Source organism: Micropterus dolomieu, linkage group LG01, assembly GCF_021292245.1.
Source record: "Micropterus dolomieu isolate WLL.071019.BEF.003 ecotype Adirondacks linkage group LG01, ASM2129224v1, whole genome shotgun sequence".
NCBI lineage: Eukaryota > Metazoa > Chordata > Actinopteri > Centrarchiformes > Centrarchidae > Micropterus > Micropterus dolomieu.
The window spans coordinates 31,673,916-31,696,761 of record NC_060150.1 but is presented as its reverse complement, the minus strand read 5'-3'; the positions used below and the strand labels follow the sequence as shown (position 1 = coordinate 31,696,761).

At 40.6% G+C, this 22,846-nt stretch overlaps 1 protein-coding gene across 1 annotated transcript in view; it reads right to left on the bottom strand.

The window, feature by feature from the left end:
* The window catches only part of ctnnd2a (catenin (cadherin-associated protein), delta 2a), a 280,580-nt gene that overhangs the window by 176,348 nt on the left and 81,386 nt on the right, over positions 1-22,846 (bottom strand). The window contains exon 3 of the mRNA XM_046065452.1: positions 1,116-1,228. Within this exon, the coding sequence (XP_045921408.1) occupies positions 1,116-1,228 (113 nt within the window). The remainder of the gene's footprint in view (positions 1-1,115; positions 1,229-22,846) is intronic.

Sequence of the window (22,846 nt, the reverse complement as noted above, 5' to 3'; positions counted from 1 at the left end):
AGAGCTCACGGTTCAGTGGATTTCAGGTGGAAGAAAGGGAATTTGTAAGCAGATGATTGTGAGGTAGAGAAGAAAGAGAGCCACATGTTTAATAATGGCTTTTTGAGGAGAGCTTTTCGTTCACCACGGCTCCATCTACAGCAGAACTGTGACAACAGCTGCCTGAATGTCTAGACTCAGGTCACATTTAAAAAGATCCGATCTGTATAGCACTTGGACCACATATTAAAGTGGGTGAAGGTGTGTGCTTTCACACCCTCAGCAAAGTTGCCAAGGGTTGTGCTGATGTGTCTGTTATCTTAAGCCCTCAGCAACTAGCATGCTGTTTGCGTGTGTGTGGTATGCGAGGGTGCATGTTTGTGATGCGTGTTATCATAGTCTCACATTGTTATGTCATGCATCTGTCTGCATAGTAGGGTTGGGTGATGTCTACAAAATTTCCATCGGACGATGTCTACATTGAAACATCGGCCCAACCCTACTGCATAGTATGTGTGTAAAGCTCCCCACAAGCTCAGTGTTATTTCCCCTCATGTAAAACTATCAGTGTCCGTGTGTACTTGTGTGTGAGCCTGTTTATCTGTGTGTGTGATTTTGCCTGCAACCTCAGAGTTGTCCCAATCCATCCAGCTGATAAATGCACCCAGTAACAGGGTGGAACAATGTTCTTTTCCAGTAAAACTCACCCAAGGTGTGTACGCCATAGAGTGTGTGTGTGTGTGCGTGCGTACGTGTGTTGGGGGTGAAGGTACATAATCGTGCAGTCAGTATTAGCGTCATGAAGGATCGAGAACCTCTTCCATCATGCTCTAAGTTTACACATACATACAAACCTAACATGCACACTTGTGTATACACTCTTGTGTATGTGTGATAAAGCCAGGGGAGATACATTATGACCCCCAATGTCCAACATACACACTCAATGTATGTTTGACCTGACAGTGTTTAAGGACATACACACACACACACACACACACACACACAGACACATACAATAATATCCTTTCCACACAAAAAAATCCCAACCACCACACACAAAAGATGGGGACAATGTGTATTACGTGTTCACCCCACCACCGCCACGACCACACACACTAGTGTTTGCATGTTACCTGATGCTGCTCATGCTGCCTGCCTCTGATCCCAGCTTGCATCTCTCGAGCTGGGTGGCGACAATCTGACGCTCAGCCTCAAGTTCCCTGGTCAGGCGTTCAAACTGAAGCTCCTGAAGAGATAGAGAAATAGTGTGTAAGACTGAGCAAGAAAGGGAGTAAGATTGAGATAGCTCTGGGGAACTCCTTGGTATGAAAGTTTGGAACTGCTTTTAAAGTGCATTTCTTTACTTCAGAGATATCAAAAACAAAATAAAACTGTTTTCTTTCCCTTCAAAATCAGTCATTAGCAGGAAAAGGGTGGGATATTATAGCAGTTAAACCATAAATATAATTTTTTTATGTACGATAGTAACCCTTTACAGTCACGCAATAGTCCCAGAACATTATTTCAAAGTGAATAATAAGTTGCTTTGGGACTGCAGCCTACTTGGGAGAAGTGAAGCATTGTCAGCCGCAGGTCATGGAAACAGCTTAGGGTGGGAAGAAAGCTATGCGACAATGAAGTGTGATCACTAAGATGAATGTGACTGACAGGTGAGAAAAGTGTTCTAAATGTGTGAGCAAAAAGTCCTTTAATCCGCTGTGTGGTGCGGGAGAGATGTCAGCTGGAGTAGTTGAAGCACTCCACCTGAAACTGGGTTACAAACTGTAAATCTGTCTAACGAAGATATTTGTGGAATTCCTTCATGAAATGTGTTTGTTGTTCCCAGAGGAGTTGTTTTCCTGTGTGGTTTGAAAAGTGAAACAACCTTAAAAAAGTAGATGCACAAAAAATAAAACAAAAGGGTATTTTTGTGTTTTTTTACAGGGTAGCTGGTAACAGAAGTCGCAGAAGAAATGATTACACATATACTGGTTGTATAGTCTATTTTATAATACAAGATATGTTGTAGGTAATGACATTTTAGGCATTTGTATATAAATATACTGTAGTGGTAATGCAGTAAAAATACTTCACTAGTGAACTAGATGTGAGGGGAAGAATAATACAGACTACAGACTACATTCAGTGTCTAATGTAACATGTATGCACTCAGTGTCTAATGTAACATGTATGCACCTCTAGGTGCAAACACTAACACTTCCCAGGTGCCCTGAGCTCCCAGTCCAGGTAGAGTCAGCTATGACCACTAGACTGAGCTAATCAGATAACGGCAGCAGTTAGCTGTAACTTCCGCAAAAAGTAACGCTATCTGTTCATCAGCAAACTCTGTAAATAACAGAGAGGTGAGGCAGAGCAGCTGGGGGACATGAAGAACTTTAAGACACCTAACAGTTACAATTATTTTTCCTTTGAAGACAGCGTAGGATGCAGGCAGCGAGGCAGCTGATATTCAATTAATTGGTTTGACAATTTTGTTAAGAAAAAAAGTATCTGAATTCAGCTTCTCAAATGTGAATATTTTTGGTTTCTTTACCCTTTTGGTTTATACTCTGTGTTGCCCTAAATGGTGTTATGTGTGGTTACAGTCAGGTTACACCCAAAACTCTGTTAGGAGCTGCTTGCTTAAAGCTGCATGGATGGTAGATTGTGGGAGAGATGTGAGTGCGTCACTCATAACCGAACACCGTTGGTGTGTGCGCTTATTCATTAGGTATTTAAGAGGCTTGCTGACAGTTCCATATCACTCATACAGCTTTGAGCCAGACAGATGAGATTTCAAACCAGAAATCAATTTGTGTATGCATGTGCATGCATGAGTATGTGTGTGTTGCATTGCAAGTTAATCACAACCACATGGAAGCAGATCAATAGTGCAGTGAACTCCACCCCAAAGAAGACATTGTGCATGTACGACTGAGTGCATGTGTGTGCGAGCCCCAGAGGGGTCGAGAGAGATGTGTGAGCGAGACGTAGAGAGAGTGTATGCTGGTTTGATTGGTTTTCTCAAAGCCATTTGAAGCTCTGAATGAGTTGATCCCCCAGTCGCTATCTCAAGTCTCCAACCTCAATCCCCTCTCCTCCCCAACACTACAGAGCACAATGCAATTCATCTCCCTCTCTCCCTTACCCCTTTTTCCTGCACGCTTACAGCAACCACTTACTCATAAATATGCACACTCTTTCTTTTCCCTCTTTTCCCGTCTTCCTCTCGAACACACATTTATGTTCTTGCTTGCTCCCACTCCTCTCTTCCTTTCTCTTGCTTACACACACACACACGTACACACATTCACTTAAGTGCCAAAAGCAAGCCCCCAACATATAAATCTGTAGTAGTAGTAGTAGTTCATTGATCTCACAGTAGGAGATTCCTTTATCTGTGAGGTATTAGCGCATGGAATATGAAAATGCACTAGTACACTGCTCATATGCTGTAAGTAAAACCTGCCATTACACCACTAGCCACAATCCCACTTTCTTCCCACTCCTCTCTTAATCTTCTCTCCATTCACTCGTTTCCTCTTTCCAGCAACTCCTCTCTAGATTTTCCTTGCTCAACCTGTGACAAGATAAATCTCATGCGGTACGTGTGAACAACAAAGTAGCAGGTTCAGCCACCCCTATGATGTGCAAAGCGTGGTGACGCTGGGAATTTGAGCAGGGTCTATTAAACCCTCTGGACCCGTAATTCTAAATTACAGCTCTGTTTTACAGTGAGGTGCCTTGCTTCAAAGCCCTGCTCTGCTCCCCACAGCAGACTGCTTTGTCACCTTGTTTGCCAGAGCTGCAACTGTTTTAAATTCTCAGGTATAAAAATGCAAATCCCTGCACCTAAAGTAGCATTATGCTAATTGATGATATATAATGCCTCAGAAAAGTATCTTAAATGCCTTTAAAGGTAGCATAGTAATGCTTGAATGCCAAAACAGATTGTATCAGGGTAAAATGTGTTAAATTATGCATATCCCTTTGTCACACTTTTATTCACTCACATCCCTCACCCTATGTACTAGTATGTTATTGGAGGATAGTAACTGGTATTTCTACCACATAATGAATTTAACTGACATTTTACATGCAGGTGTGCAATGCCATTAGCTGAAACCAAAAAGATAGTAAAGAGCACATTTGAACTAATGTAGGAGCTGGGGATGCCTCATTCATTGGTTTATGAACTCTGTGCTGCTCTTTTCTCTATAATTATGGATGCTCTAAAGCTCCTCTAGAGAGCTTTTTTTAGATACAAAAAACTTTGGTTTATGCGATTTGACCTACACCCCTCTATTTGTATTGTATTGTATGTACTGTACTGAACACCACTGTAACAGCAGTCACTTCAGATAGAAACAGCTGCCGTTCCACACTGCCAGAATAGTCAGCAACACTTGTTGCAAAACAATCACACTGTCATAATTACACCAATTAAGACATCTTAAAAAATGATTTGCAACTTCCCATCAGAAAGTCACTGTAATGTTTTTGAGAAGAACTTATTTTGTGGACTTTTAGCACAGCACACATCTGCCAGCTCAATAACATTTGACTCAGTAAAAGCTCATTCACTTACCAAAGTTGTGAAAATCATGAGGTGCAGTAAATTCAACCTGACACAAACATAAAGTGAACAGATGTAAAGTAAATTATCATAAACTGGTAATGTAAGGAAATATTTTAACAACATTGTGAGTATGTGGGGCATTTTCTGCAACAGAGTGAGTCCTTGTTTCAAGGTACTGACATAACGTAAATGTATCTGGAATGAAAAAAGAACCATATAGAAGTACAAACTCTTGGCATGCTTAGAGAGATGTAAATTATGGAATATATTATAACTAGACAGAAAGGTATGTCATATCTGGGCCACACAGCTGCTAAAAGCCTAAATGCTGAGACAACATCTTTAACATTATCCACTTAGAGAAGTGAATTTGGAGACAAGCAGTATTTTCCTGTCAAAAAATGTAGAATGTTAAAATGTTACCCCGCTATAAACTGTGTTCTGCTCATTCCATTAGTTGTAGCCTAGTTACCAAAGAACCTGTTTTGTATGTAGTATATTTTACCTTGAATTCTGCATGGACCACACAGTTCAACAGATCCAAAACAGACGAGTTGAGAGTTTCAGCTGGTACTCCTTTTGCTTGATCTGTGTTTTCTATCAAAATGCACAAGGTGTAGGATTCCACTATGTTGTGCATGTGTTGTGAGTGTGCGTCACTGCCTCCCACCCAGGAATGAATAGGAGACAGAAAGCAGCACCTGCCTCAGCCACAAAGGTCTCTATGGCAACTGTAGAACCCCATCCACCCCCACCCCCCGGCATTATAAATGAGGTCCTGGCTCCTCCCACACACAGTCCCTGCCCTTTCACGTACCTGCACTGCTCTCACAGAGGTGTATGAATGTGTTTGAGTCTTTGTCCAACAAAAAGCCGAGGGTCGGAGCTGAGGGCAAGCCACCAGTTTTCTCTTCTTTCTTCCTTGTAGACAGAAATAATGTGTATTGTTTAAAAATAAAGTAGTGGATGCTGACATTGATTTATGTCAGAGAATAACACTGCCAATCCCATCTAATACTATGTTACTGATCATTCACTAACATAGTGTAAGATGTAGGGATGCACCGAAATGAAAATTCTTGGCCGAAGCCGAAACCAAATATAATTTAAAAAATTGCAGAATACCGAATACCAAACACCAAACAAGTACATTCAAATTTTTCAATTTATTTTGCTTTTTTTACCATTGCATAAATTAAATAGTCAAAACGTGCTTTTTACTCAGTGTTTCCCACAGGATTTGGAGACTATGGTGGGTGGGTTCGAGGCCTAAGAGTGACCAGTAAAGTAAATTACATGTGTCCATTTACTTTTAATGTACACATGTAATATGTTTTATACTTTCTGTGAATATAATCCAATTAATCTTATTTCCAAACTATATAGACACCTTATTTTGAAAACCGGACAAAAAACGGACATGTGTATCTTCGAACTAAATTCATTGAATCCGAGCCAATTTGATAAATAATGTTGTATGTGGTTCTTGTATCGTGTAACATGAAGCCTTCAAGTAGGACTCTCATACTACAACACTTGTCTTTGTAAAGAGAGAAACTGACAGGATAATGTCGCTAACCTGCCTGTCAGCTCGCACTAGTCCGTTTCAGTTACCATAAAGGCTTGAATACGTGTGCACTCCAAATTTAGGTGCAGCTAGCTTAATCGCCTTCTCACGAATGAGTGACAGAAACACTCAAAGCGGGTCAGACCGTTGCCTTTTCTAAGAAGTCAGCCGCAGGTGGAGTGGATGTGCTAGGAGACAATTCAGCAGAACAGTGTCTGCAAACGGTGATTTTTGCATCTTTCTCAGACACTTTAAAATGCTTCCACACTGCCGACATGTCAATGCAATTGTTCGGTAAAATTTATTCGTTTTTTGACTTATTAGGCCGAAAGTGCTTTTTTTGCTATTTTCAGCCAATTAATTTCGTTGGCCGAACATTCAATGCATCCCTAGTGAGATGCTGTATTTTTCCCTTTCTATACATATATATCATATAATATAAACTTTAATGAATCAACAGTGGCAGCAACCACACAAAGGCAGTGTGCTTCAAACATACTTCTTTCTGGTGACTGAAAAGTGACTACTTGGGTAATTAGCAAATGTTTACGGTATGATAACAACCAAATTTCATATTGTGTTATATCATGAAACCTGATATCGCTGCAACCCTACTTTATTTTCCTCCATTTTAATTTCACCACAGCATTAATTTCCATTATTTTCTAGAATGTTTCATTAGGTAATTACTGCTAATTAAACAGCTACACAGCAAGGGAAAAGGTGCAATTACAGCTCTGTGCACATTCAACTCTTGCATTCTGTATTATTACCAAGACACAGCTGCACTTGAAATTGAAAGTAGAGAAAAATTGAAGGAAATAATTCAGACAGTATAAGCATACATTGGCTTGCTAAGTCAATCCCTAATGCATACACAGTATTTAGTAATATATATATTCTATATGGGCACTTACTGTACAGATATGCAATTTGCACCTGTGTACGTGTGTGCATGTTCATGTGAAATTCTCCACTCTACTTCAATGTCCTTCAGCAAGGTACTAAACCCTAGCAGCTCTGGAGGCACAACAAAGGGATGATATCTGACCTCCCTATGGAGGAGGGCAAGTGAAAAGGTAACCCCCAATAGAGATAAAGAGAGCATCACATTATCCAATATTAAAGCCTCTGAGCAAACTTTACTTAAAAAAAACATAACCAAACTACACAGAATGAAGACAAGAAGCTACTTCTTTCAAAATCCCAAGTTAACTATTGCTATTGACAGCTTTTCACAAGGTGACATTCCACATCAGTGAACAGAATAAAATGGCACACAGTTCTTACTGCAAGACAGGAAATAATGTACACTATGACAAATTGTTGAGGAAATCATGACCAGGTAGACAGCCACAATACAGCCTAATAAAGTGCTCTTTGTCATTTTCATTTTGTCTATGGAAAGTATGTACTTCATATCTTGATCAATAGAGCATTACAGAGCATTTCACAAAGGTTATAAAACAAAACACAGGAAACATTTTACAATACACAGGCGATAAATATGGGAGGCTAACATAGTGAAGCAGAATTCATGATAACATAACAGAGGTCCATGGATCAGAGCTCTAAATGGGATAAATAGAAGCCATGGCCTCATTTTGTAAGTATAAGAACTAACAGCAGTATAGTTCTTTCTCCATTAAAGCTAAATTTTCCTGCTTGCCACCATAAAGACACTGTTTGCTGTCTGTGCATGATTGTCTGTGTGTCTAGAGATAAGGCCCAATCATTATAAAGTGGCCTATGGGCAGCTATTAACAGTGCTGTTTTTGGATGGGAGACAAAGGGCTATAAAACTAGAGATATGACCTTCTAGTTGAGAAGTAACTCTCTCTCACGCTTTCATTCTTTCGCTCCCCTTTCTCAATCAGAGTGGAATGAAGGAGTGGGGAACAGGAGTGTGAATGGGAGCTGGTAGAAAGGTCACTCTCCTCTCCTCTGTCACTCCCATGCATATTAAAATTACACACACATACATACTTACAGCTGTGGTTGATGAAGCCTAGGTATGGTTCGCATTTAGCTGGGATCCATTATTGCCCCTCACCCTCCCCGCTCTGCTTGTCTTGTCTGTCACTTTAATGAGTGTGAAAAGTCAACCACGAGTCAGGAGAGAGACAGCAGGGAGAGTGGGAGGGAGCAAGGACCGGAGGACAGGAAAAAGCGAGTGGAGGGAGAAAGCAAGGAAGAGAGACAGAGGAGACTGAGACCTCTCTGTTGATGAAAATCCCATGAGATGATGGCCGAGGGGGGATACCTGTTCCACTCCTTCTGCATGTGCATGTGTGTGCAAGAAAGAGAGAACAAGAAAAACAGAAAGAGATGAAAGGAAAACAGATTACCAGAATGGCCTGACCGTGTCAATTAGTTTTTTTCCCCTGAAACAATATAGGTATTGTGTGCCTGAATCTGAACACTAGGGTTTACTGTTACCTGCCGTCGGGCATGTGCGTTTATGTTCTTGTATCTCTATCTTCTAACAATCTAACAAACACCAGGTTGTAGACTTTTGAGTGAGGGATATTTTTTGTGTGAAGCCACTAGGGTTAAGTTTTGCTTTAAGGATAATTCCTGTTTATTGCAACTAGAATTGTATTTTCATAGGTTTGCCCATTGTTTCTATTTTTGTTTCGTTATTATAACACTGAATTTACTGCAATAATTGCTGAGATCTTGGAAAACAGCAACATCACCAAAAAATAGTCAAAATCCTATTTAGGGGTTGAAACAGGTTTACATGGCTTAATTTTCAAAAAACACCATATTTTTTGTCATACTGCGCATTGCTGCAGCTCCTCTTTTCACCCTGTGTTGAACGCTTTGTTTTAGCTATAGAGTGATACATCTTGTCTCTAAATGATCTTTGTTGAGAGTTGCACATGCGCCGCTCCTATTTAAGGACTACTAGCCAATCAGAAGCAGAGAAGGGCGGGTCATGAGAAGCCGGTAAACACGGCTTCGGTTCAGCTGTATATGTTGCCGACCAGCTTGGCTACATGGACTGGAGTTTCAGAGTGGAGAGTTATTAATCTGTAACAAATGTATCTTTCATCCATAAAGCTATAACTGTGCACTTTCTCTACATCACAGTAACAATTTTATGTCCATTGACTGCCTGGAGGGTAGCTAGTGTTTGGAAGGGAGAGGAGAGGTGTGCTGCAGCTCAGCGGTTTTCCACCAGGTTTTTGAGGGTGTGTCGGACTAGCCGCTTGGCGAGTGTTATGTGACGCACATTTATATGGACTACAAACAAGCTGTTTTCAGGCAGTTCAGAGCAGAGTTTTCTGTGGGAGATAGGAACTGCCTCTGGGCTGGACTTTGGGCTTTTTCACTTTGCAAACCTATTACATGAACAAAAAATATATAAACTCAATAAAGGAGAGGGAAAAAGCCAAAAAGCATAATACCACTTCTTTAAAAAAGAAAATGGTCGTACCCATAATGAACAAAGTACTGTAGGTCAACCAAGAGGACATGTTTAACAAGGGGTAGATCGATATGTTTTTTTCGGGGCCAATACCAACACTGATTAGTAATCAAGTAGACAGATAACAGATCTGATATAGATTTGCACAAAAAAAAAAATACATTGGTGTCAAAATTTAGAATAACACACAAACTCCGACACAAAACTTAGTTGAAATATGCATACTTTTAATTCATTAGCAGTTATAAAATAATAAGACTAAAGTTAATTGTCATGTTTAATCTTTAAAAAATGAAGCAAATAAATCAGAACATGGACATAGTGTGTCAGTAAGTATCAGTCCTTCCTCCCGTCCTCCTCCTACCTCTGCTGCTGCTGGTAGAGAGGAGTGACTGGTTGGTCTCAGCCTATAGCTGAGTTTACAAGGACTTTCAAAAGTTTTTTCTGAATGTATTTACAATAATATTTATAATTATATGAAAAAATAATAATTATTTGTGTTTTTGCTTTCAAGCTGATGCTGAATTAAGTGGAGATTATTATTATGTCTATAGCACATAGAAAACATATGGTATTGTATGGTATGGTATGGTATGATGCAAATTAGTGACAACCGTCATAAACCAGTGCTTGCAAAAGGTAGGTACGTATTGAATATGCACAAACTGGCAGTTAAGGAATACGCTATCTAGGCAGCAGTCTGAATGGAAGCGGTGTGATGCGAATTCACAACAATTAAGGCATTAAGGGGTGAAGGAACATGGCAAACTGAGCAAAAACAGTCTACTTACAATCAGCTTTTGTTTTAACTTGTTTATAACAATTCGCTATTAGCTGAGCTAGCACATCTTGCCTGTGAACCACCCCCCACCACAGCTGTGGAGATGAGAGACAGAGCAGATGAAAATATTGCTTTCTACGTGTTTATGCTTAGGTGTATTGATGAAGTATATTCAGTGTTGGTAGGCTATTACTCGTGACGTGTAACTAATCACATCAGTGCTGTGGACCCGTATTCTTATCGAGTTACAGGCTGTTACAGGCTTAACTGTTTGGGTAGTTATTTTACAGTTCACTTTTGTTCCCTCTTTCACGTAAGAAAACAAGATCCAAGTAATAAACAGGAATTATCTTTTAAAATAAGAGCTGATTTCAGATTATGTAATCAAGCACAGCGTTAGTTCAGGCAGGCAACAAAGTCAGTCACAGCTCGCAATCCCAGCACATCAGCTGACAGCTCAGCTTATTCCTCTCTTAGCATTCATTGGCAAATTTCATATAAGGCGCCTTATTTAAGCTGCTGTAGCCTGCCCTTGCTGCTTCCTCTGCAAATAGCTCATAACCCGCCATCATTCCAGCTCCGCCTTTCAGGCCGTATCTAATAGGGATGCACGATAATTATCAATCCGATAAAGTATAGGTCGATTGGGCATATTTTCATTATCGGAATCATATCGTGAAATGAATTTTGGCAGAAAATTTAGCTGATAAGAATCAAACAATGCTAACACGTAGTTCACACTACACGATTTTTAGCCCAATTTGCCGCTTGGCAAGCTCGTCGTTATGTGTGAACTACACAACAACGCATCAAAACAGCTCCCCTACACATTTCTGACACATCACCGACATCTGCCAGATATCTAGCATGCCAAATATCTGGAGGAGTCGGCCGACTCGACATCCACATCCAGCCAATGAGAGCAGGCAGCTACTTTTTCACCGCAAAACATGTTTCACTCCCATCCAGCACTCTCTGTAGCTCAGACAATCCCTGCTACCTGTGTGTGCTAATCCATCCTTTCACCAAGATTCTTTGTCTTTATAATTACGATTTTTATAATAACAAACAGCTGTTTTGTGTGCAGGTGATTTGCGCACTTCCTGTTTCACATTTCACGTGCGTTTTCTTGACAAAACGTGGTTTGGAGACCAGCGTCGGGTGACAGAGTCCTTGTCAGCTCGTGTAGTGTGTGACCTCCTGTCACCGATCAGTCACGTAGTGTGAATGCCACAACGACTTCAAGACTCCCGTCACAAGATGTGTAGTGTGAACGGCACGGCCATCAGCCGACACTGAAAGTCGTGTAGTCTGTACGAGCCGCTGCTGTTGTTGCGATCTGGGTGTCATGTTGCTGCATGTGCGTACAGCCACACGATGCAGTGCAGGCAGCTAGGGCCAAACAAACATGTTGTCAAGGTTCAGATGTTTTTCACTGTTTCAGAAGAAGACAGGTTTATTGCATATGGCATCAGTCCTTCCTCCTGTCCTACCTCCCTCTCTCTCTCTCTGCTGTGATTCACTGCAGTTAATAATGTGTCAATTTGAAGCTACATGGCAAACTAAGCAGAACAGTTTTCATTTAGCTATGTACATTTAGCTAATTGCCAAGCTAGCGTTAGCACTGTGATGTATTGATAAATCTGATCTGATCTGATTAATCATGTAATTTGGTATATGCCTCCTCTGTTCTGCCTCAGGCTTTCCATGTAGGCACGTGGAAGGGCAGGGAGATCCCAGAACAGAGCCATACCGCCATACATGACTACAATGGCGCAAATATCAGTTCTTTGATGAAAGTTGTCCTGACTGAACTTAAGTAGGGTTAATATTATGGGTGGGCATTTAAAGCAAAAATTCTATTCGATAGTCACTGGGAACTATTTGACCATTCTTCGAAGATGATGTAATGGTGGCGAAACGCTGTGGTGCCGTTCATACTGTAAATAGGAACTTTATTTCCTCTGCAGCAGTGAACACAATACACAAACTGAATGTGTCACACACACATTTTACCAGCAGTACAAACAAAGGAAAACATATTTTTTAAAACATTAGAAAATAGTGGCATAAACTATTAAGTTTTTTAAAATTTACCAAATATTCGAAGATTTGAAATTCGTGGTCTGTCTCTAGCTAATATTTGTCTTAGGTACATAAGAATGTCAGTGTGGGGTCCTCATATAGACAGAAAAACAAGAATGTGTGTGTGTGTTTGGGTGCATGCATTGATTGTGTTGCACTGTTGCATTGTGTTTGTGAGTGTCTCTGTGTGTCTGTGTGTAGACAGGAGATAACCATCTAGAAAATGGTAATGCTAGATAAAGAAATATTATACAGCTCGGACTGGCATCCACTTTGCTCACTTACACCTTTCTTCTTCCATAAGACATGATTCATTACTGTTACACACCAGGGATATTAGTCCTTCCTATTGTAGAGATGACGGGCTTTTTCTGTATCAGCCTGCTACTGACCTCACAAAACTAGATTCTACTAGACCAAATCCAAACACTGGGACACATCTCTAAGGATTGAATCCGTAGGATCTATATTCAAGCAATGATAATATTTTTAATAAAGCCCATGTTTTGTTGCCAAATACCACCAAATGAAGTCAATCACAGTGAAGCAGATAGACTTATAACGGCTTAATGTCACATCCTATCCCGAGAGGACACAAGGGCCTTTGTAAATACAACACACATCACATAATTTAAAAGAAAATATGCGTGAAGACTGAATTACCTACTTATTTCTGTCATTTTCACAGACAAGTTCATTGGCAGTAAGAGCAAACGTCTCACAGAGACAGAGAAGGTTGAGGCAAGATTGAATGATATTCACTCAGAACCACAAGTAAAGTGCAATTTATACTTCTGCGTCGAATCAATGGCGTAGCCTCTGCGTAGCCCCTTACCCTACGCTGTCACCTACGCAGCCTGACGTGCATCTCCTCAAAAATGTAACTACACATCGAGGCGACGCGGACAGTAAGCACTGTGATTGGCCAGCTGGGTAGCCTTGCAATGCCTCCGAGCCGACAGAAAGTGCCCCATGCTTTGAAGTAACTTTTACTAGTGGCCAAACCAGTGGCTGTAACACGGTGGATCAATATATTTGACTGTCACAACCCGAGCGAAATGACTCGTTTCGCTATCAGAATGTGATCCATTCGGCTGATAACATTTGAAATGGCTGCGTGATGGTTCGTTCGTTCTGCGAGCATAAATATTGTGTGGCTGCTTCCACACAATATTTAGTGTTGATATGTTATCACTTGTGACTTGTAACCAATCAGCTAGTACTGTGGGCGTGTCATTGTACTCACCACCCTGAGGGCTCGAGCAGACAGAGAGGCTTCTGCATCAGAGCCAAAGGAGAGCATTTTTTATTATTTAATTATATTGCCAAACTGTTTTTAAAATGATCAATGCAGATTATTGGAAAAATGCTGAATATCGGCACAGATAATAGGCCAATCCGATTATTGGTCAACCCCTACTCCACATCCAGCATCTTCACCTCCAAGATCGTCTGAGACCAGCCACCTGGACAGTTGCTGCAGCAATCGGTTTGAATAACCAAAGAATTTCTACACAAACTGTCAGGAACCGTCTCAGGGAAGCACATCTGAATGCTCGTTGTCCTCATCGCGGTCTCAACCTGACTGCTGTTCTTCGTCGTAACCGACTTAAGAGGGAAAATGCTCACATTCGATGGTGTCTGGCACTTTGGAGAGGTGTTCTCTTCACGGATGAATCCCGGTTTTCACTGGACGGGGCAGATGGCAGACAGCGTGTATGGCGTCGTGTGGGTCAAAGGTTTGCTGATGTCAACGTTGTGGATCGAGTGGCCCATGGTGGCGGTCATGGTATGGGCATTGTTGTGCCATTCATCCACAACCATCACCTCATGTTGCAGCATGATAATGCACGGCCCCATTTTGCAAGGATCTGTACACAATTCCTGGAAGCTGAAAACATCCCAGTTCTTGCATGGCCAGCATACTCATTGAGCATGTTTGGGAGGCTCTAGATCAGCGTATACGACAGCGTGTTCCAGGTCCTGCCAATATCCAGCAACGTCACACAGCCATTGAAGAGGAGTGGACCAACATTCCACAGGCCACAATCAACAACCTGATCAACTCTATGCGAAGGAGATGTGTTGCACTGCATGACGCAAATGGTGGTCACACCAGATATTGACTGGTTTCCAGACCCTCCCGGACCCCCACCCAATACAGTGAAACTGCACATTTTCGAGTGGTCTTTTATTGTGGCCAGTCTAAGGCACACCTGTAGCTGTCTGATCAGCATCTTGATATGCCACACCTGTGAGGTGGATGGATTATCTCGGCAAAGGAGAAGTGCTAACTAACACAGATTTTGACAGATTTGTGAACAATATTTGAGAGAAATAGGCCTTTTGTGTACATAGAGAAAGTCTTAGATCTTTCAGTTCAGCTCATGATGAATGGGGGCAAAAACAAAAGTGTTGCATTTATAATTTTTAGTTCAGTGTAGATCAAATCATAGAGGAAATCCCTGCAACTCCTGTTTTGGGGTGGATTTTTGCTTAATTAATTATTATTTATTTATTATTTGTTAAATTATGGTTTGGACAGCTTTGGAGCCAATTATTAAAATTTGAATTTTGTGACTCATTATACAGTCAGTGTGTTTTACTAAGGAGGCAGCTGACAGAAAGTTTTGACAAAAAATTGTTTCAGTCTCTACCTATTTGTAAGTGGCTTAACATAACAACAATTGTAGAATTGTTACATAATTGTATTCTTTGGCATTTATTTCAAAATATTTTTTATCTAAAAAACTATAAATTATGTATGAATGGGGTATATCTAGTGTATAATAAGAATGTCATCATTATTAATTAAATTTTAGGGTGTTAAAGTGTTGTAAAAGGAGAACTTGTGACCTTTGCTCAAAGTGATAGAAAACTTTACAACCACCTCACATGTTCTGCTCTGAGTTTGGAGTATTTTTAGTTCTACTCAAATTTTCAGTGTGAATCCTAGGAGTGATTCTGAGATGCTTGATAAATATGAGCCCAGGATTAAAATATCTCTGGTCCAGGCAAAGAGGAATTCAGGAAAACAGCTTCAAAGACAGCCAAATCAAAGAGCCACATCACTAAACAGTTGGAAATAAGCTATTCATGAGGCGGGGTCCAGGCTAACGGTGAAAAACACTGAAAATATTTGCCATGCTTTTATAAATAAAACCCCCAAACCCTGGTCATGTTACTATTGAACCACTAGTGACGACCAGAAGAAGCAGCTCTATCTGTTTGGATTTTGGATTCTAATGCTCCTTAAAAACTGCACAGACCTGAGACATGACTGCTAACAGCTGGGCCACAACAGTTTTATATGCATTATAAATATTCAACACACAAACAGCAATACTCTGACAGATCTCTCCCTCGTTAAATTATTTAATGGCTCAGTTGGCAAAATGAAATCATCTCTCTCCTAGTCTCCAATTTCGCCCTCTCCATCACTCTGTCGCAGTCTATCCTCCTTGTTCCAGTATTTCTGTCTACTTTTCATTGTGTGTGTGTGTGTGCGCGCTTACAAGTATATGTGTTAGTGAATTGTGGCTTGTGTGCTGCAAATAGGAAACCCTGAGCAGGCTGAAAATAGTGGTTTGGATTTTAAATAAACTAAATGAGATGCCATCCTGGTTAACATATACATGGAGACAAACACACAAAGATACAACACAGCCCTTCCAGTCCTAATTTTGGCCATATATTAGCATAGCTTTGGTCTGTCAAAGTTACGTAAAGCTAGAATGAAATGAAAGGGAATAGTGAAAATAAAGCAAAGAAGAAGGCATTTGGAGATAGAGGGATGGGCAAACAGTATTATTTTTTTATTTAGTCATTTTTTTCCCATTCATAATTTTGCTGAGGATAGCCATGTTTATGCCATGTTAAAGAACAGTAATGCACCCTTTAACTTTTTCATAACATATAATTGTCAAATCAAGGCATGTTAAAAGAACGACAGTGTATGTGTCTCCTTGTGTTTTCACATTTGTTTAGTATATGTCAGTTTTAATGTAGACAAAGGTGTCCTCTTTGCCGACCTTGTCTTTGCATAGAGTCAATACCTAGTACAGATACAGTATCAACACAACTTTCAACGTCAGCAGATTACTGTGCTGTTCAGACTACATGACTTGCTGTCTTGTAATCAGGAGTCTTGAAGTCGTTGTCGTGTTCACACTACATGACTGATCGGCAACAGGGGGTCACACACTACACGGGCTGACAACGACTCTGTCACCCAATGACTCTATCTGGTCTCCAAACCATGTTTTGTCATGAAAACATAGTTGGAGGTTAGTAAAATATGTTTTGTTATGAAAAAGTAGCTGCCTGCTCTGCTAGCCGCCTGCTCTCATTGGCTAGATGTGGAATCGCTGACAGCTCGAGATATTTAGCATGCTAGAAATCTGTGTGGCTTTGCGATGCGTAGGCGAGCCTCTTTGATGCATCATTGAGTAGTTCACACTAACGATCGAGTGCTGATTGGCGAGTGTCGATTGGTGAGCGGCAATCATTCGCTGATTTGCCCTAGATCACCCCCCAAATGTCCCCCAGGGTTAATTTGTGTAGTGTGAACTAGGCCTAAGTCGCCAAACATTGCAAGACTGTTTTGTTTCAACATCAAATAAATTTTTCTTGTCTTTGTTTACACTTTTTCAAAGTCTCCTATTTTCTCACATAAAACACATATATAAATGATCAGTCAAGGAGCAGAAAAGCACTTCTAATTGGCATTCTTCTAAAAAATAAATCACCTGAGCAACAGTTTGTTAATGTCATTTGGTTAAGCCTTTTTTGCCCAGCTCCTGAACTCCTGTGTGTGTTCATTGGTGCATGTTTGATTGAATGTGTGTGAACCTGTTGGTGAAGTTCTACAGTACAATGATTAACTCCTTTATAATTAACTGTCTACAGTAACCGTTTGTTTAGTTATGACATGTGGAACGCAAACTAATCTCTAACTCTCTATCTCTACACTATACAAGTACAGTGTAAAAGTTTAACTGTATTTAACTTGTGATAAATTGTCTAATTAGTGTGCATTGTATAAGGAAGGCTATTCACTACACAGTCCCCACTGTAAACACTCTCATCCTTGTTCTGTTTCTCTTGCTCTGTGTTTAATAGGCAATTCAATAATACCCACATAGACAATCAGACATGGACAAACACAATATTCTAGTCCCTTGATAAAACATCATGCACACATGCAATACTTCACAGCGATGGAACAAGCAGCAAACATCATTTGGTTTCTGCAGTACTAAAACTACAGTGCTTAATACAAAATAATAAGTCTCAATTTGCAGATGAGATGGGTTCTATAACTTTACTTGCCTACCATCAACGGAACCACTTTTACTATGGAGACTTCTTTCTGCTGGTGTCAGGATTGATACAGTGGTAATATACATTGATTAAAAAATGAAGAAACCGCTTCTTTCATTTCCGTGACATTTATTGAGACTGCATTTATTGGTATACTGAATAAATGTCACCAGGGAGAGGAGCACAAAGCATTTTCTTTTCTCTATGGTTAGCCTCACTATCTGATATACTGTAGGTGGAACACGATACCCAAAGTCAGAAATCAATGTGGTTGTTTTTGTTCTGTCAGGGTTTTTCTTTCCCAACTCAGGACCAGAAAAGACCATCACAAGTCTGAACCTGGAATATGGAAAATGTCTTCACAGTGACTACACTCACAGCTTCTACAGCACCAAGCCGTACAGCACAGAGATGACCGACTCCTGCACACCCTGTTTGAGATGCTAGATGATGAGCGCAAGTGAGAAGAGAGGAGAATGAATGGGGGGGAATGAAGGAGGAGAGGAGAAGAAAGATTTGTGATAAAGTGAGGAAGCTTGATTATGTGTTGGCTAGGGGAATCTGCTGGAATCTGCTGTGTTATAATGAACACAAAACTAGCATCCCTGTCACACCATAGGGACAGTATGCTCTGATGAGTTCTTACAAAATGATAGGGTAACCACTTAATGTGAAAGCTGCATTGATTTAAGTGTGTTTAAGAGTGAATCAATTAAATCTGTGTTAAATACTGTAGCTACTATTGATCCAATTGAGGCTGCTTCTTCTTTTCACTTTTCTTTCCTTTTTCAATTATTATGTTCACTGTGGGGTGAGTCCTTACTAGGGCTGAATGATTTTGGGGAAAAATTTAAATTAAAGTTTTGCTAAAGTTTATATTCACTGCCAGTCTATTTATGACTGAAGCCGCATCAGGTTGCACAGAGCAGATAAACCAGACAGGAAGTCAAGACACAGAACAGCATAGAGAATCCGGTTGATTTTCAAAATAAAACACCCTTTGCAGACTCCTGATCGTACATCAACAATAAACACAGTTAAAACAGACCAAAAAAAGACACAATTTAACTACATAGCCTACTTAACCACAGTAGAAGCACAAAAATCAAGGACAACTGAACAAATAAGCAAAATCTGAATATCTCAGCAAAATCACGGGCTAAATGCTCTTATTTTGAAATGCTCCATGTAGGATATGTAGCCCGCACAGAGCGACACACCCTGTGCCCGCTCTGATTGGTAAGTGGGACCGTAACAGGAGGCACGTGGCACTTATAATTTGAAGAAGATATGTTATTGTCACATACACATTGCGAAATTCGTTCTTTGCATCTAGCCGATCCCTCAAGGGAGCAGTGGGCAGCCACTACGCAGTGCCCAGGGACCAACTCTACTTTTAGTGAACTGATAGAGCATGTTTTTGATGGTGGGGGAAAACTTGGAGGAAACCCAAGCAGATACGGGGAGAACATGCAAACTCCACACAGAAAGGCTGGACTACCGGGGTTTGAACCCGCAAACTTCTTGCTGTGAGGCCACAGTGCTATTCACTGGACCACTGTGCCACCGAACTGTGAACAGATTTCTCATACAAGGATGACAATGGAATGAATTTGTAACTGCATGACTGTTTAAAATGGGTCAGATGCGCTGTATAATTAACCTACTTTTTTATCGCCGTCTTCACGATTAGCTAATCGCGTTCTTTCAAATCGTAATTTCAAACTGAAAACGATTATTCTTTCAGCCCTAGTCCCTACATTTTTTTTGGTTGGTTAATTTGATATTTTCAGCCATCTCTGAAGCCATTAGGTCATAGTGATGTAATGAGGTTTTACAGCTGTAAAACACAGATCTATAAATGAGGGTCTTTGTTTAAAATAAGATAATGTCTAATTAGTAGGGGTGTGGAAAATAATTGATTTTTAGATGCATCGCGATGCGGACTTGGACGATTATGAATCGATTAACAAATGTCAATAATCGATTATCTAGAGGTTAATTGATAACGTAATGTTGACGGAACGAAAAAGGCGGAACTTGGAAATGCGGAAGTGCAGCTCCGGACCGTCTGTGCAGTGCACGCAATGGAGACGTGTGGTTCTCCTGTTTAGCAGAGACAGGCAGCTATTGAGTAAGTGACTGCTGCTACTAATGTTTCACATGATCAATAAAGTCAATGCTCATGGTGCTCAATACAAGATTACAATAATCAACTTACAAGACAAAACACAAACATATTCCTACACTATACGAGACAAAAAAAAGGAACAGATATATTAACGTGGAGTGAATGTGGTTTGGCTGGAGCATTGTAAAGTGTGTAGTTCAACACGTATCTGACTCTATACTGATAACAGCAGCCTCATAAATAAAAATAGCAACAACAAAGGTCAATAATAACGCAGTAATAATGTAATAATTGCTATGCAATGTTAGCTACATTTATATGAAGTAACAACCTACTACTTTGGATTGTTACAAATACTTTGCTTTAAAAGTACCAAACAGTCAAACAGTGAGAAAAATACATCTGTATCCGGGTCTGGGTGGAGCAGTGGATAAGACACATGCCTTGTGAGAGACCTGGGTTCGATTCCCACTTGCGACATCCACCAATGTGTCCCTGAGCAAGACACTTATTCCCTAGTTGCTCCAGAGGTGTGTGACCTCTTACATATATAGTGATTGTAAGTCACTATTGGAAAAAAGTGTTGGCTAAATGAATGTAATGTCTCCAACACAACATATTTAATTTATGTGTAAGGGTGAATATGCAATGTAATGTAATGATAAAATCATATAAATGGCCAGTGATTAAATTTTACATGTAGGCAACTGTAATGAAAGGATGACTTACGTAAGGTCAAGACAAACTTGGAGGCTAGGAAATCAGGATTATTGCTTGAAAGGCTGTCAGTTTAAATTCCTAGACTACTTTAGAAAATCTATCAAACTCTATCATCTCTAGAATTTTAATCTGGCCTAATTAGGTCTAAAACAAAGGTTTTGGCTGTTGGCTCCATGACAGAGTAGAAGACAGCCCGATTGGGTTCACGCTCAGTGAGTATGGGTTTGGCTACAGACAAAATGTCACTTGGAAAATGTCACCGCCTAAATGCCATTGCAGCTCTATGTGCGCCCACTTGGATGTATGTGTGGGTGTGTGCATGCATGCTCACACATATCCTCATAGCACACCCGGTAAGCAGTTGTCTACAAGCCATCTATAAACTTGGGGTTGCTCAGTTGGCAGCATCATCTTGTCTGGCAATGTGGCAAAGTACTAATGGTTAAGTGTTTCCCAAATTCACTGATGAATCTGCAGCGCTGTGTATATTGGCAGAGAGACATAACATCTGGCTTCAATTGACATCTTGTTGAGCTCATGTACTGCACATTTTAAATAAGTACCCAGAAAGACGTATTCATTTGTTTTGATAAGAAAATTTTGTTGTAGCACATGCAAGCTAAATTAATTAGTTAATTATAAATAAGTCTTTTTAGTGCGAAAAATGGATACATTGCATTTGATATTCAAGAAACACAATTTATTCAGCCAGCTAGAGGTGGTGGTAGCCTAAAGATGAGAGAAATGGCTTGTGATCAGAAGGATGCAATTTTGAATTTCTCAGACCAGCTGGGAAATTCTGGGCAAGTAAAGTGAATGTGTAAACACTCTGCCTTCTCTCAACACTTACTGGCAGTGTGCCCTTGAGCAGGGCACTCTCTCTATTGGCTCCAGTGGAGCAGCTCAGTGATATAAAGTATAGCAGAAGACTGTGGCTGTACTGGGCAGCTGCCAGGTGAGACTGTGTGCAACTGCATGAATATGAAGTAGGGTGATGCTGAAAAAGAGCAAGCATGCTCAGCAAAACCCTTCCATGAACAGATAAAAAAAGAGAGAGAGACTTATTCACCCAGCAAGTGTCTTCCCTGCCTTTCTTGTCAGCTCTTTCCCCTCCTGTCCTCTATCTCCACCACATGATGTGACAGGGGACTCCAGAGAGGCCCCAAAGGTCATCCATCCGCTGGCAATCACAAACACTTGTTTTGATAGATTAGCCTGTGCAAGCACACGCAAACCATTGCATGCTCAAACAGACCAAGGCAGACATAGGCTACATATACAAAGGCGCAAGTGCTTGCTCCAACAACACACACGCACAAGAATGTATGCAAATAAACACAGTTCAAAGGAAGGAGAGCCAAAATTCAGCTGATATTATAAAAGCAACAAAGAGTCCAGTCTAACTCTAAGTGAAGTCTAAGTAGACAAGACAGGCAACGCTGCAGACAGAAGTGCAGCGACAGCCAATAAGCTTGAAGGCTTGTACATTCACTTCTCCCTTGTATAAAAGACAGCAGTTGACCACTTTCCTATTTAATGGATTTTAAGAGATAAAAAAGAGGAACAAAGTAAAGGGGTAGCAATAGTCAATGACAAGCCTTTTATCAGCACATAAAAGGAACAAAGAGACGTGTCCTTTTACACTGTATTCTTAAGGAGGTAGAGATGAAGAGTAAGAGCACCCCCCCCGCCACACATATTGAACGAGTACAAGCACCACCACTGGAACAGCGAATCTACCCTACACCACTGTGGTGTTTTTAGCTTTGAATAGGACACAAAGGGGGCAGGTCACTGACTACTGAATAGTGGATGGTGGCTTCAGGTATATGTGTGTCTATGTCTGCATGAGTGTGTCTGTGTGCGTTCCCCAGTCTGGCAAAATTGTTTGCAACTGAAAGTATGTATTTATTCTTCTGCAGTGTAAAGTGTGCATGCACGTGTGGACATGCATGCATGTGTACAATACGCGCGTGTGTGCAGGTACATGTGAGAATTTGAGTATGTGCGACTATGTGTGTATGACAGATACAGTATGTCCCTAAGCCTAAACCAGAGCGACAAGCATGACAACGATAAAATCGCAGACAGGCCCTTCGGCACAGTTTTCTGTGATGAGCAACGGGCTTAACAAGCTTCTCTGCCAGCTCCTTTCTTTATAGTTCATTCATACCGTTAAAATAAAAGATTCACAATTCCAACAAAGCCTGTGTGTGTGGCCCACTTAATGTGAAACGAATCAACGC